The 15,820-nt window shown below is 42.0% G+C and overlaps 1 protein-coding gene across 2 annotated transcripts in view; it reads right to left on the bottom strand.

Moving 5' to 3' along the window:
- Positions 1-15,496, bottom strand: part of ANKS6 (ankyrin repeat and sterile alpha motif domain containing 6) — a 35,296-nt gene extending 19,800 nt beyond the window's left edge. For both annotated transcript variants that reach the window (XM_032219978.1, XM_032219979.1), the window contains exons 1-8: positions 14,859-15,496; positions 10,537-11,033; positions 7,963-8,007; positions 5,742-5,946; positions 3,318-3,424; positions 3,092-3,231; positions 2,063-2,267; positions 362-411 (exon numbers count right to left, since the gene is read on the bottom strand). In XM_032219978.1, the coding sequence (XP_032075869.1) occupies positions 362-411; positions 2,063-2,267; positions 3,092-3,231; positions 3,318-3,424; positions 5,742-5,946; positions 7,963-8,007; positions 10,537-11,033; positions 14,859-15,193 (1,584 nt within the window). In that variant the 5' untranslated portion in view covers positions 15,194-15,496. The remainder of the gene's footprint in view (positions 1-361; positions 412-2,062; positions 2,268-3,091; positions 3,232-3,317; positions 3,425-5,741; positions 5,947-7,962; positions 8,008-10,536; positions 11,034-14,858) is intronic.
- Between the last annotated feature and the right edge of the window lie 324 nt (positions 15,497-15,820).

The raw sequence follows: 15,820 nt of genomic DNA, 5'->3' as shown, positions 1-15,820 counted from the left end.
GATCTGATAGAGACGAAGGGGCGAGAAGGAAGCTGATAACTGTCCTATCTAGATTCTCTTGGGTATAAGATGGGGATAGAGAAACTCCATGGGCTTTCAAGGTTCTATTATCATACTCTGCATCAATAGAGTTCCATGTGTCATTGTATAGTCAATTTTATCACCTGGTTTTCCTTGTTTCCTCATGTGGCAAAGAACTGACACTTTAAGGGGAGGGGATGTTCATCGTTCCTCATAAGTTGAACTGAAGACATAAAGGGAATGCTTGAACAGGGCTAGTGGTTCCCTTTTGTACAAAGTTACTGGTCAATTTGCCAACAATTGATACTGTAGGTTATGGTAGCTGCATAAGCTGACTTACCACTGTGGTCAGAAAATCATCATCTTTTCCGGTCTTGCCAGGGTGAATAACTGAAGGGAAAACATACCCACACCAATGTTAATTGTGCCATTGTAAACCTACAAAATAATCCTTGTTCAAAAAAAGGAGCATATATTACATGCCACCACAATTTCTCCTAGTAATATAATGACTCAATTCAATTAAGAATGCAATTCACTGTATTCCATGAATTCCTATGCTCATATATGCATTAAAAATATCATTTAAAAATATATACAGAAATCTTCTACAGCCCTAAATATGCAGGAGTTCTCTTTTCATCTCTATTGCTTTTAAAAGTACATAGTTACTTGTTGTGGCCCAGCAGGAGCCGTTGGAGCTGCCACCAGACTCCGACAGCGAGGGCCCCTATGAGTCGGCCCTGCAGGATGTGGAGGACCCTGGACAGGGTTCCGACTCCGAGCAGGGTGCAGAGAGGTTGGTTGGCCACCAGGTGGAGCCTGAGCCTTGGATCAGTGGGGAGGAGACAAGGGAGAGTGATCCAGAAACCAACAGTGAGTTGTTCTGGGATGCACGCCGTCAAAGAGCTACTCGGCGTCAAGAACAACTACGTAATTACAGGAAATAATTACGCTCAGCTGATGGTCATTAGGCTCCTCTCCAGACTATAAAAAAGACTGCTTGTGCCATGCCCTTCTTGCAGAAGTCAACGCTTTGACTACAGAGAAACAAACTTGGCAGGCTGGATTGCTGCCAGAGTTTGTCTGAATTGCTGCCAAGGTTTGTCGGACTTGCTGCCAAGGTCCTTATCTGTTTGTTTACTTGGCTTTCAGCCAGCGAGAGTCTGGTCTTGTTATTAAAGGACATTCTCATTAAGCGTGTCTCGGCTTTCGTTACTGGACGGAGGAGGGGGTCGGAACAGTTACTAATAGATGTGTCCTGATCTTACATGGGATTTTCAACATCCTCGAAACAAGGAACTAATGGGACCCATGCTTATGTAGTATTATGTGCTATTAAGCCACTCACAGACTTCAATCTTTATGTCTACATTTTTGTACCTGCACTCCAAATTCAAGAAAAGTTATAAGGTTATCATATCTAGGTTTCAAAAATGAATAAAGACAGCAATCATGATTAGATGGCAGCAAATAATTAGAATTTTCTGGCAACCGGTTTCCATTGTTTATAAGCTAGTCACATTGTTATGAAAATATTTATTATTCAATAACCTAATAATTCCCAACTGTTTAACAGGTTTTCATGTAAACATTCATAAACATTTGAAAGGGGAATCTCAAGAGGCAAGGTAATTAGTGAACCACCCACCGTAGAAACTTTAAAACAGTATGTTCTCTGGAAGGACTGCCCAACTGAAAATTGTTCCTAGTTTTTTGTACATGTACCTGTGTGCGCAGAAAATATTTCCATGACCAGTAGTGGCTGTCCTTGCATCTGTACACACAAAAAGTTTGGACAATCTTTGAAATAACTGCAAAATTGCAGAAACTTCAGCTGCTGTGAATGGGTATATGTGCTAAAATGCTTTGTGGAGTGCCCATTCAAATGTTTTGCATTGTCGATTAAATACATCAAAATCTGTTAAAAAGAATGTCCAAATCTCCCATTAATCTAAACTTTAAATCTGTTTTATTATGCACGTGGGCACATACAGATATACAAATGCACAAAACGTTTGTAATAGTTAATACTTATTACCATTAGACTTGCTTTTTGTTGCCCAAGCTGTAGTGGCATCATGATTTACGGTATTATCATTTTGTAACGCAGCCTTCATTGTACAGTCAAATGGGGATTTTGATTCTTCTGGAAAAGGTATAGATTGATTCATGGAAAATCCATGATTTAACGTTTGGGTCATCTTCAATTTGCGAAATCGGTTGGACATTCTGTTCCACCATGACTAGAAAAGAAAATATAACTCTGTTGTTTTCCTTAGACATATAACTATGGGTGATAATTAGGACACTGATTTGAAATAAATTAATAATTAAGTTTAAGAAATCTACAGAAACTTGGAAAACATTCCTCTGTCCGTCCTTTCCTCTGGCTAACGTTCATGTGAATCAGTGGTGGGTTTCAAAAAATTTTCGAACCTACTCTGTGGGTGTGGCCTCCTTTGTGGGAGTGGCTTGCCGACCATGTGACCTTGTGGGAGTGGCTTGCCGGCCATGTGTTCTCTCTCTCTCTCTCTCTCTCTCTCTCTCTCTCTCTCTCTCTCCTTCCTTTTGTCTCTCTGTCCCTTTTTCCTTTATTTCTTTCATCTCTCTCTCACTTTTCTTTCTGTTTTTCTTTATTTCTTTCTTCCTTTCTTTCTCTTTCTCTTTCTGTGTGTGTGTGTGTGTTTGTGTGTGTGTGTGTTTGTGTGTGTGTGTGTTTGTGTGTGTGTGTGTTTGTGTGTGGGTTTCAAATTTTTTTGGAACCTCTTCTGTAGGTGTGGCCTGCTTTCTGGTGGAACCTCTTCTAACCGGTTCGGTAGATTTGACGAGCCGGTTCTACCGAACTGGTGCGAACTGGTAGGAACCCACCTCTGATGTGAATGAAAAAGCCTTAGCTAAGAGCCAGCGGCAATGAACTGAACAGTGACATAGAAAAAGAAGGAACTTTCTCTGAAAAACTCTGAAATTGTCCCCCAAACTGGCAGAATAGAAAGCTGCTGAAGCCTGCTGTCAGACTTCTGTTCAAAACGAAGATTCACTGAAAAGGTAAATATATTATTGCTTATACCTTCAATCCTCCCTTGTCATCTGGCAACAATGGAATACCTATGGGCTGCTTGTTTCTGGAAAAGGGTGCATTTACTTTGCTACTCTGCTTACTCTTTTCTTGCATGCACGCGGAAGCCAACAGCCGCACCAGTTCGGCATCTGCAAAATTCACACAGTTTTGGTAAAGTGTTTCTATTCTAACTATAGAAAGACTATTGATATACGAGATAAGCACACAGAAATACCTGGGTCATTCAGCAGCATTATCAGGTCAAAGGCTGTATATCCGTTTTTAGCACGCAGGTTGACATCAGCTCCTTGATTTAATAAATACTTAACAACTTCTTTATTTCTTTAAATAAAACAGAATATAAGCTACATAACTATATTAAAGACAGATTATATCAGAAGGTGTTACTCGAAAGAGGTGACTTCTTCCTACCTCTAATCCCTCTTAAACCATTGTTGATTTCTGTTCTTTATAGAGGTAGTCCCCAATTTACAACCATTCGCTTAAGTGACTGTTTGAAGTTACACTGGCACTGAAAAAAGGGACGTGATTGTTTTGCACACTAACAACTGTTGCAACATCTCCATAGTCACATGAACAAAATTCAGCGGCTTGGCAACTGGCTGATGTTTATGACAGTTAAACTGATGTTAAAAAGAGCCGAGGTGGCGCAGTGGTTAGAGCGCAGCACTGCAGGCAACTTCAGCTGACTGCAGTTCTGCAGTTCGGCGGTTCAAATCCCACCGGCTCAAGGTTGACTCAGCCTTCCATCCTTCCGAGGTGGGTAAAATGAGGTCCCGGATTGTTGGGGGCAATATGCTGACTCTGTAAACCGCTTAGAGAGGGCCGAAAGCCCTATGAAGCGGTATATAAGTCTAACTGCTATTGCTATTGCTATTTGCAGTGTCCCTGTGGTCATGTGATCCCCTTTTGCAACCTCCCAACAAGCAAAATCAACGGGGAAGCCAGATTCACATAGCAACCATATTACTAACTTAACAAATGCAGTGATTCACTTAACACCTGTGGCAAGAAGAGTCATACATTCACTTAATAACTGTCTTGCTTAGCAACTGAAATTTTGGGCTCAGTTGTCGTTGTAAGTCGAAGACTGCCTGTACCTGGTTCTTGTGCTAAGTAAAGAAATCCAGCCACTTAGTGCTTCATCTGCATTTCAACTCAATTATCATCAATAATTCTATAGCTTGCTTAACATGTTGCTTGTCCAATCTGATGTTTATAACTTACAGTTCCCCTCATCTATAAAAATAAAAAGAATTTTCTGATTATAGATCGATCTATTTCCAATCAACCACTATCCAATGATTTTTACTTACCAGAAATACTCTTAAGATTCTAACTGCCATTTTACAAGATCCCTTAAAGCTGCTTCAACAAAGATTCTGCACTGCATTCTTCCAGTTTTAAACAATGCATTTTCACTTGGTCTAAACAGCTTGATAGCTGATGACTACGTTTGTTTAATTGTTTGTTTACTTAATAAGATTTGTATGCCGCCCACTCCCTTGGGACACTGGGTGGCTTACATTCACTGGACACATTTATTCTTGATTAATTGAAGCACAGCTTCCTCATTTAACTCAATTTTCAGGCTTCACAGAACCCCAAACAATACCCATACAGATTGGATTCATGCGTGACCCGTCAAAACCGCGGTGGAATAAAGCGCGCCCGACGAAAGCGCGTACGTGACGTCATCAGCAGCGCGATGAAAAAAATTAAAAATAAATTAAATTAAAATTAAAATAAAATTAAAGCAAGCCAATTCACGTAAAGGTAAGGGTTAGGTTAAGGGTTAGGTTTAGGTTTAGGGTGACGTTAAGCGTTAGGGTTAGGTTCAGGGTTAGCGTTAGGTTTAGCGTTAGGTTAAGGGTTAGGTTTAGGGTTAGGTTAAGGGTTAGATTTAGGGTTAGGTTTAGGGTTAGGTTTGGAGGGGTTAGGGTAAGGTTTTCGCTTTAATTTTAAATTTACCGCTCACAGCGCGATGTTTTCGTCGCGCTGTGATGACGTCACATACGCGCTTTCGGCGAGCGCGCTTTATTCCACCGCGGTTTTGTGGTGGAACCGGATTCATGTAGACTAAAAGTAACTGGCTGATTTGTGATTGTGTCATACAATTTCAGTCTTCACAAACCTCAGCAATTATGTTTAGTGTATTTGAATAAAGAAATATATGCAATGAGAACCACTACAAATAGGAACAATTTCCTTGTACGTTTTGTCTGATAAATACAATTTTATCAGAAAAAGGGTAGAAAAACATTCCCTAAATAAAGGTATCAGATAGACTTGGCCATAGATTGTAACATAAAGAACAATGTTTTCTACAAATTCTTCCACGAAGAAAGGAAGAACATATATTACTACATCCATATAACATTGTAGCTGTTAGCTACAGAATAACTTAACTTACATTCACTAAATCACAATTTAACGACAGAATATTGAATAAGCCATCATCATGGCTTATTGTATGTATGGACCAAAATAATCCTAAATGTTTACGTACTGGTAATTGGGTTGCCATCATAAAGAGATTAAATTTCATCCTATGAGATTGGCGGGGACAATCAAAAGGCAATTATAAGAAAAAAAGGAAACATCTCCCAAATCATACTAGCAAATTAAATGTATTTACCCATGATATGTGGCTTGCATCAATGCTGTCCAGCCATGGACATTATCTTGTTTGTCAATGTCTACATTTCTTGAAACAAGTAACTGTATAAGGGGCATCTGTCCCGTAACGGCTGCAATCATCAGGGGAGACGCACCATCATCATTAATGACATTGGACTGTGCCGGATCTTCATCAATAATTTCTTTCACCAGCTGTAAATTTCCTATTGAGATAATAACACCAACTTGAAATGTTCAAAAAGAAATATAATATTAATTCTAGTTCTTTTATTAGCTATTAATTGATTTTCTATAGCTACGTCAGAGGTGGGTTCCTACCAGTTCGCACCTATTCGGTACAACCGGTTCGTCAAATCTACCGAACCGGTTAGAAGAGGTTCCACCAGTGGACCTGGAAAGCAGGCCACATCTACAGAAGAGGTTCCAAAATTTTTTGAAACCCACCACTGGTGAGTGTGTAACGTCCCGCAGTTATCTACGCATTAATAATGATCTAGTAATATTTCTTCATACATTTTAGGGACCTTTCCTTACATAATTGGTGTTTTTTTTCATACTTTTGGATTTCTAATTTCTGTTTCTGTTAGTTGGCAATTGCTAAAATCAATCCCACGTGAAAAAGTATTCAAAACCTTCTTGATTTTAATTGTCAATTTATTTATTCCTGCACATTGTAATATTTATTCATTTACATATCTCTGTTTTCCCACTGTTGTGCAAACACAATTCCAGCAGCTGCTAACATGTGTAAAATTAAATATATATTATACTCCCTTTCAAATAGCCAAAAAATATTTCTGGTTTTAATTCCATATCTTGCTTTACGATTCCTTCTAACCACTAACTTCTGAATAGCTACTTGGACCGACCTAAGTACTAATTCATAATTTCATATCCGGTCACATAGGCGGCAAGCCACTCCCATCCGGTCACATGGGCAGCAAGCCACTCCCATCCGGTCACATGGGTGGCAAGCCACTCCCACAAAGGAGGCCACACCCACAGAGTAGGTTCCAACAATTTTTGAAACCCACCACTGAGCTACATTAATCTTTACACAGGTGGGTCCCACACAATTTGAGAACTTACTGTTTGAACAGAAGAGGGCTTGTAAAGAATCAACCCTGAATTTTGATAAGGACTGAGTGCTGGCAGAATGGGCTAGCCTGGACCTAAGGTCCGCCTGCTGGCATTGATAGCCCTGTTCAGATCCTACAGGCAGGCAGAGCAGCCTAGGAAAGAGGGGAGAAATTATAGGGATCCAAAAAAAGAGTAAGAGCCAAAGAAAAAGAGAGATGGATTTAACAGAAAAATTGAATAATTAATATGAATGAGGAATTGTAATTGTAATTTAATAAATTTATATGCCGCCCAATCCCATAGGACTCTGGGCAGCTTACAAATACAAGCATAAAATTAAAAAAACTAAAATATAGGGAAAAAGAGCCGAGGTGGCGCAGTGGGTAGAGTGCAGTACTGCAGGCTACTTCAGCTGACTGCTATCTGCAGTTCAGTGGTTCAAATCTCACCGGCTCAAGGTTGACTCAGCCTTCCATCCTTCCGAGGTGGGTAAAATGAGGACCCGGATTGTTATTGGGGGCAATATGCTGACTCTGTAAACCGCTTAGAGAGGGCTGAAAGCCCTATGAAGCGGTATATAAGTCTAACTGCTATTGCTATTGCTATAAAAAGAGAAAAACAGATTTAAAAACAACACACCATGCACTGAAACCTAGATGGGGCTGGACCTCATTAATGGGGTCAACAGCCCCAGGCCTGCCGGAACAGCTAGGTTTTAGTGGCTTTTCGGAAGGCCGAGAGAGTGGGAAGGGTCCGGATCTCTGCGGGTAGATCGTTCCACAGGGCCGGAGCAGCTACAGAGAAGCCCCTCCCCCGGGGGGTCGCCAGCTGGCATTGCCCGGTCGACGGTACCCGGAGGAGGCCCAACCTATAAGATCTTATTGGCCGTTGAGAGGTGTGTGGCAGGAGGCGGTCTCGCAGATAGGAAAAAGCAGATGACTAGAGACAGAAAAGAGAAATAATCTAATGGACCAGAAAGACAGAAAGAATTATACACAACAAGCTACCAAAACTCATTAACCAAAGTTCATATAAAGATTTGAAATCTTTGGTTGCAAACTGCTATTATACTTCTAAAGCAACTGCAGAGCCAGATCATAGATTAAAAACCACATGTATTAAAATTATAAAGCTCTTACCCATTTTTAAAGCATGGAAGATATCAGGTTGTTTTTTCTGTTTATCTAGTGAAAGAGGAAACAGATATGTGTATATCATATAGGTGTTACTTATGGTAACACTACAGAAAGTACATTAGTACCAGAATTTTAAATAAACCGATTTACTCAACAATTTGCGTTTCAATTTCTCGATTCTGAAAGGCAAAAGCAAAGAAAACACTGAGTAGTATAATATGAAGATGCTTATTCCCGAGGACTGTCGAAGATACTGCAGTCCATTTCTTCCCTCTTGGTCTCTTAAGATGGCGGTTTTGTGAAAAGAATGTACTATAGTGTTCTTTCTTTAAACGGAAAGAATACTGAGTTTCTCTTAGCATGCAATGTTAAAAACCTTTAGCAATTTTAAAAAATCAGGTATATTTCTCCATTAATTTTTTAAAACTTAACAGCCGTGTGAAATAACATTACATTCATTTAGAAATCATATTTATCAGGTCATCCGACTCCAAATACTCTGGTAAGCAAAGAACAAAAATCAAGAATGAAAAGAATTTATCAAGAAAAGCAAAATGGTTCACCTAAAGGGAACAATACCCAGGCTCAAACACACACCTTCCCAAATAAGTCCTCCACTCATCCTAATCCATGGCCTGGAGGAAGGACTACTGTAAGTCTTCAAGACTCTCTTGAAGGAGATGAGGTAGGTTATTACCTCCTTACCCATGGTTCACCGACAAATGCGTGCCCGAAAAATGCGCGCCGACAAAACTGCCGCGACAAAACGGTGACGTTGAAAGCGCGCCCACTAAAGCGTGTCAACAAATGCGTGCCGACAAAAGCGTGCCATCGAAAACAACGCAAAAACAACAGTAACAACGTTAACAACCCTAACCCTAACCCTTACCCTAACCCTAACCCTAAGCTAAAAACCCTAATCGCGCTTTTGTGGGCACGGTTTTGTGGGCGCACTTTAGGGGTCGCGCTTTCAACGTTGCCGTTTTGACGCAGTGGTTTTGTCAGCACGCATTTATCGGGCGTGCATTTGTCGGGTCACGCTTACCCATTAGGTGCTTAGAACACTGGAAGGCAAGGCAAACTATTGATTTATTATTTATTATGACTGGCAGTCCATAATTTCAATCTTCTCTAGTCCAACTGAAATACAAAAGATTGGATCTCCAATTTTTGTAAATGTTCTGTAATAGTATAACATGCCTCCTTTTCTCAATTTTAATTACATTTCCATTTATTGTTGTCATCAAAGTCTTAACATTTTAAAGTAAGCAATGTTATCTCAGGCTAGTACTGATAAGGGAGACTACCAAAACAATATGGTGTTAGATTAGTTTGGATATACAGAAACCCAGGGCCAGATGAACCAGAGAGAGTCCATGCTTGAATAGTAAGCCTCTTTACAGGTGTCCCAGGAATAATCTTTGCTAGTAATAATAATGCATATTAAACTCAACTACATTATGAACATTCAGCTTTAATACAATACATAGAGCCCAGGGTAGATCACATTGTAAATCAAATGGATTAACAACATGACAGGGTGGATTGAAACGACAACATGTGGAAAACCAGAAAAAGATCTCAGTATGACTGATATGAACGTCAGACATGAATGTCAATAATCAAACCTGTTTAACAAACTGCCCAATTTATTATTACAGTATAATTTTCTAGAAGTGTAGCAATACTCCATAACAAGATTAACGAATGCTAGCTACTCAGAATCTAGTGTTTTTCTATTTTAAAACAGGAGACAAAGGATTTTTCCTGATGCTGTGAAGGTCATATAATGTTTCCTAATTCAAAGATAAGCAAGCAAATTATTTGTGACCTGTAACCATGTGTTTTTTGAGAGATTAAGCCTGCTGGGGACTGGCTTTTGAATTATAATTTGGTCATAATATATAATTTAATGCTAGGCATAAACCAGGGGTGGGTTGCTAATCCCACCGAGGGGCCGAGGGCGTCCTTGTGCACGCGCGCAGTTCACGCATGCGTCTTAGCGCCTGCGCGATGCTCCAGCTGCTCGCGGAGACTCACGCAGGCGCTGTATGTGCCATCCAGCTGCTCGCGGAGAATCGCGCAGGCGCTGTATGTGCCATGCGCCTGGGTGGAAGCACAGAAGCCTTCAAAGACCGGTAAGGAGCGCGGGCGGGCGGGTGGGCTCTTCGCCGTTCCCGGAAGTTACTTACTTCCGGGTTCGCCGACCAACTGGTTCGCGGGGACCGCCACGAACCGGTTGAAACCCACCCCTGGCATAAACTCAAGATAATACATAAAAGATATATCATGCATCCATAGTACAGGTTTTATTACTATGGATATAAGCACACTTATTGGTTTTTTAAAAATCTGACATGATAAAGGAGAATTTTTCTAAACAAAAAAATCTGGACTGTGTATTTACATTGAAGTAAAAAAAAAGAACAGTGAAGTTAAGTATTTTATGTGTTATATATCTTAGGCTTCAGTAGACTTGTCTTAGGCTCACTATCCATTAGATATAGCAAGTTATCCATTTTCTTTGCTACGAAAAAATTATACCTAACCCCAAGATAAAGTGAAAGCAGCTCATACCTGTCTGAGGCCTAACTGTTGTCAAAGGTGCCAAATAATCCATCATATCTTCATGTTTGAAATCCACAGATATCTCATAGGGTGTTTTATGCAGAATATTCAGATGATCAGGATTGGCTCCTTTGTTCATAAGCTGTTGGGCTAAACTGGCTCTTCCGCTAACAGCTGCCAACATGAGGGGAGTCCAGCCCATCGTCTTCACTGAGTAGTTACAATCAGCTCCCCAGTCCAGTAGAAGATGGACTGCTGCCTCATGCCCGTGTTGGACAGCTGTCATGAGGGGAGTGACAGCTGGCATTTCCTCTTTACTGCCATCCAAGCTAACGCTCAAGTGATCATAATTGTCAACGTAAGCGCCAGATTCCAGCAGCAGCTTCATCACACTGATATGGCCACCCCGTGATGCGATGGTCAGTACACTGGCTCCCAATTTATTCTGTGCGTTAAGGTCAGCTCCATTTTCCAGTAAGATGCGAGCCACATTTAGATGGCCAAACCTTTGATCGCAGAAAAGAAAGAGAAAATAATTACAATATCAAAGAAAATAAATGTGTATTATTTAGATTTAAAAGGATTCTGCTTTAACTTAACAGATATTTGCATTTGGGGACCTCCCCAGTTTCGTTCTCAGCCTAACTAGAATACTGAGGCTTCAGCCTCAATACATCTCATCTGAATATCTTAAGAGAAATACTTCTGTATTACTTAAAAGCTCATACAATGTATTGCAAAAATATGGGATTCGTGGTTCACCGACACATGCGCGCTCGACAAAAGTGCGCCGACGAAACTGCGGCGAGAAAACCGCGAGGTTGAAATCACACCGATGAATGCGCGCAGAAGCGCGCCGACAACAGCACACCGACAAAAGCACGCCTTCAACAAACAACTAATAACAACCTAATAACCCTAACCCTAAACCTAATCCTAAACCTAACTCTAACCCTGAACCTAACCCTAACCCTAACCCTAACCCTAACCCTTACCATAACTTAAATCGTGCTTTTGTGGGCGTGGTTTTGTCAGCACGTTGTGGGCGCGTTTATGACGTCGTGGTTTTCTCGCCGTGGTTTCGTCGGCGTGCTTTTGTCATGCACGCATTTGTCGGGACACGGGGATTCATAGCCTTTTTATATAATAACTATTACGTAATAACAGCAGCCATTTGTAGTAAAACTACATGTAGTTCTTTAAGTAAAGATTAACCAATAAAATAAGTTTTGGAAGTGTCCCAATGTTTGAAAAGCCAGAGGGTATTATCAAAGCTATTTGATAGAAAGATGGCTTTAGGGATTTATTTGATAAGTGATAAAGATAAAGAAACAGGACAAATTCAAATATTACAAAATATTACTACAAAAAAATGACTTAAAACCCTGGCCAAAGGGCTAAGGCCTGTATAAAAAAAACAACTTGGCTTATGAGTATTTTAGTTCTGCTGTGTAAAACTACTAGAGGTAATACCAAACCCATGATTTGGGACAACTATGACCTGGAATGACTGAGAATCTCCATAGATACTATAGGTAATGAAAAATAAAACAAAACACTGCCTTTCTTTTAACAGTGACTTTTGTTCTAGTTTATTGCATTTCAGGTTTGTTACTTTTTCAAATTTTTATTATGCTTTCTTCAGTATCTCAGGATCATTCTGCATGTAATATGACTGAGGGCCTAACCTGAAGCTGAAACTATATCCAACAGAGCTACAAATGTTTTAGCTTTCAGTGTCAAACCAAATTATTTAGCAGCATATTTCTGGTTTTTTTTTTTTTAATTCCAAACACTTAGTACCCAGAGCATTTCATTCGTGGCACGACAAAACCGCGCTCGACTAAAGTGCGCCCAATGAAACCGCGTCGCTGATGTCATCAACAGGGCGACAACAGCGAGCGTGGAGAAAGAAGGGCGCTTTAAATAGCGCTTTTAAAGCAAGCTGATTCAAGTTAAGGTAAGGGTTAGGTTTAGGGTTAGATTTAGGGTTAGGTTAAGGGTTAGGGTTAGGTTTAGGGTTAGGTTAAGGATTAGGATTAGGTTTAGCGTTAGGTTAAGGGTTAGGTTTAGGGTTAGGTTTAGGGTTAGGTTAAAGGTTAGGTTAAGGGTTAGGTTTAGGATTAGGTTTAGGGGGGTTAGGTTTAGGTTTAGGGGTTAATTTTAGGTTTAGCGTTTACAGCGTGCTTTTTTCTCCGCGCTGTTGTTGCGCTGTGATGACGTCAGCTACGCAGTTTCGTTGAGCGCCCTTTAGTCGAACACGGTTTTGTGGTGGAATCCGTTTCATTAAGGCGCAGCATGCATAGATGGGAAATGTATTGAATCCTTCTCCAACATCTTGATTTTTCTTCAAAACTGCTTCTCAATGCTGTTTTTGTCTAGTCTTATACTAGAGAAGGGGAGATGACGGGAAAGAAACGATCTCAGGGCTATGGAAGGCGTCAGAATCCATTCCATGCCACTGAATCTGAGATTTACGCCGAATGCCTCCCGCTAAGGAACTAATAATCACACACAAATATATTGTACGCTGAAAACATTGTATATTCTCAGTGGTGTTTGGGTTTCAGATATGGATTTGGCTGCTCGGGCGTTAGGTTTAGGCAATACACTTAAAATTTAAAATCTTGCACCTGCTCAACAAAGCAACATTTAAATAAATTTCTTCCAGGTTCAAAAGTTTTATTTCAAACATTTCATTCTCAATCAGTAAAACATCGGAGTACAATTTTTTGTGTGTCAAAATAGTTCTAGTTTACCACCAAATTCTTGTCTAGCCTAATGTATACTCCTCCCTCCCTCCCCCCCAACCCCCTCCTCCTTCCCCCCCCCGACTTCCCAGAACCCGTACACGGTATGGATTTTTAACAAACACAGTCTAAAATCTATTGAGAAAAAAGAAATAAAGAAATTAACGACATCTCTGCATTGACCTTAGCTTCTTCTTGCTGAGCTAACTTTAAACAATTTAAATCATTTCTGATCTTAAGCATGGGCTAACTGGAATTTCTTGGTCCTGTATTTATTTTGTATATAGTCAATCCATTTTTTCCAGTCTCGTTTATATCTCTCATTTGAGTGATCTTTAAGATATGCCGATATTTTAGCCACCTCGGCTAAGTTTGTAACTTTCAATGTCCATTCTTGAGTTGTAGGCAAGTCTTCCTTCTTCCAGTATTGCGCCACCAACAGTCTTGCTGCCGTTATTAGGTGCAGAATCAAATTAGTCTCTACCACTGTAAAGTCAGTACTTATACCTAGTAAGAATAACTGAGGAGTAAACTTTATCCTTCTTTTAAAGATATTTTGCATAATCCACCATATTTTTATGGTGCCGAGGTGGCGCAGTGGTTAAATGCAGCACTGCAGGCTACTTCAGCTGACTGCAGTTCTGCAGTTCGGCTGTTCAAATCTCACCGGCTCAGGGTTGGCTCAGCCTTACATCCTTCCGAGGTGGGTAAAATGAGGACCCGCATTGTTGGGGGCAATATGCTGACTCTGTAAACCGCTTAGAGAGGGCTGCAAGTCCTATGAAGAGGTATATAAGTCGAACTGCTATTGCTATTGCTATTGCTATTTTATCCAGAATGCCTTAACCTTTTGGCAGGTCCACCGTATATGATAATATTATCATATAAATAAATTTCTAAGAGTCCCTTGAGATATTGAGGATATAAAGATGGACACGTTGGTTTGCATATCATTGCATGTCTACATTTGCATATTACTTTCCATCTCTCACTTTTTAGCACAGTGTTTCTCAACCTTGGCCACTTGAAGACGTCCGGACTTCAACTCCCAGAATTCCCCAGCCAGTGTTTCTCAACCTTGGCCACTTGAAGACGTCCGGACTTCAACTCCCAGAATTCCCCAGCCAGTGTTTCTCAACCTTGGCCACTTGAAGACGTCCGGACTTCAACTCCCAGAATTCCCCAGCCAGTGTTTCTCAACCTTGGCCACTTGAAGACGTCCGGACTTCAACTCCCAGAATTCCCCAGCCAGTGTTTCTCAACCTTGGCCACTTGAAGACGTCCGGACTTCAACTCCCAGAATTCCCCAGCCAGCATTCGCTGGCTGGGGAATTCTGGGAGTTGAAGTCCGGACATCTTCAAGTGGTCAAGGTTGAGAAACACTGTTTAAGAAAACGGAAGCAACTTTGAAAAGAAAGAGAAAGATTGAAAAAAGCAGCTTCCGGGGCCATCAGCTGTTCCGCCGTTTCTATCCCGAGCTTGAGCTGTAGGAGGCGCGCTCGAGCCACACAGCCAGCCCAGCTCTTGCCCACCAAGGACCGCCTGAGCCACCCCCCGGTTTCCCCCCGCCGCCGCGCTAACCTGGCTGCTTGCATGAGTGGGCTCCACCCGTAGTGGTTGCGGCTCTGCACCGAGGCCCCCCGCCGCAGCAGGAAGCCCACCAGCTCTTCGTGCCCGCCGGCCGCCGCGAACTGCAGGCCGGTGTTGCCCGCCTCGTCCGTGCAGTCGACTGGCACCGAGCCCGGAGGAATGTCCGCCGCAGCGCCAACGCCACCTCCGCTAGGCGAGCCGCTGCCAGCCTCCGCCGCGGCTTTTTCTTCGGGTCCCGCTAGCAATCGCCGGGCGCCCTCGCAGTCTCCCTGGTCGCAAGCGCGGAGGAGTAGCTGGACGCCAGCGGGCACCCCGCACTCCCCCATCGGCGGGCTTGGCTCCACGCTTCCCGAGCCCGTCCGCGATCTTCCTCTGCTCCGCCCGTGAGAAGGAGGGAGAAACCCGGCCGGAGCGCCAAGTTCTCCGGAGTTGGGGAAGGGAGGGAATGCACCGCTGAGGCCTCCGACAGGGGGAGGGAGAGAAGGATGGTTTCAATTAATCTGGGGAAGGGAATCTGCTTGGGACCCCAGAGCTCTGCTTTTTAATTCAGGCACTTAGTGTCAACTAACTGGCTAACTTACCTCCAAATCAAAACTAAGTACAATACGGGAAGAAGGAAGGGGAAGGAGAGGAGGAAGGAGGGAAGTAGAGAAGGGAGAGAGGCTGAAAAGAAAGAAGTAAGGAGAGGAGGATGGAAAGGAGAGAAAGAGGAGGAGAGAGGGTAGGATGGGGAAGAGGAAGAACAGGAGCAAAGGAGAGGTAAGGGAAGAAGGAAGGGGAAGGAGAGGAGGAAGGAGGGAAGTAGAGAAGGGAGGGAGGGAGAAAGGAAAGGGAAAGGAAAGGAGGATGGAAGGGAGAGAAAAGGAAGGAGAGAGGGTAGGATGGGGAAGAGGAAGAACAGGAGCAAAGGAGAGGTAAGGGAAGAAGGAAGGGGAAGGAGAGGAGGAAGGAGG

Source organism: Thamnophis elegans, chromosome 6 (assembly GCF_009769535.1).
Source record: "Thamnophis elegans isolate rThaEle1 chromosome 6, rThaEle1.pri, whole genome shotgun sequence".
In the NCBI taxonomy this organism is placed as follows: Eukaryota; Metazoa; Chordata; class Lepidosauria; order Squamata; family Colubridae; genus Thamnophis; species Thamnophis elegans.
Note: the sequence above shows the minus strand (reverse complement) of the source record. Positions and strands in the feature narration are given on the sequence as shown.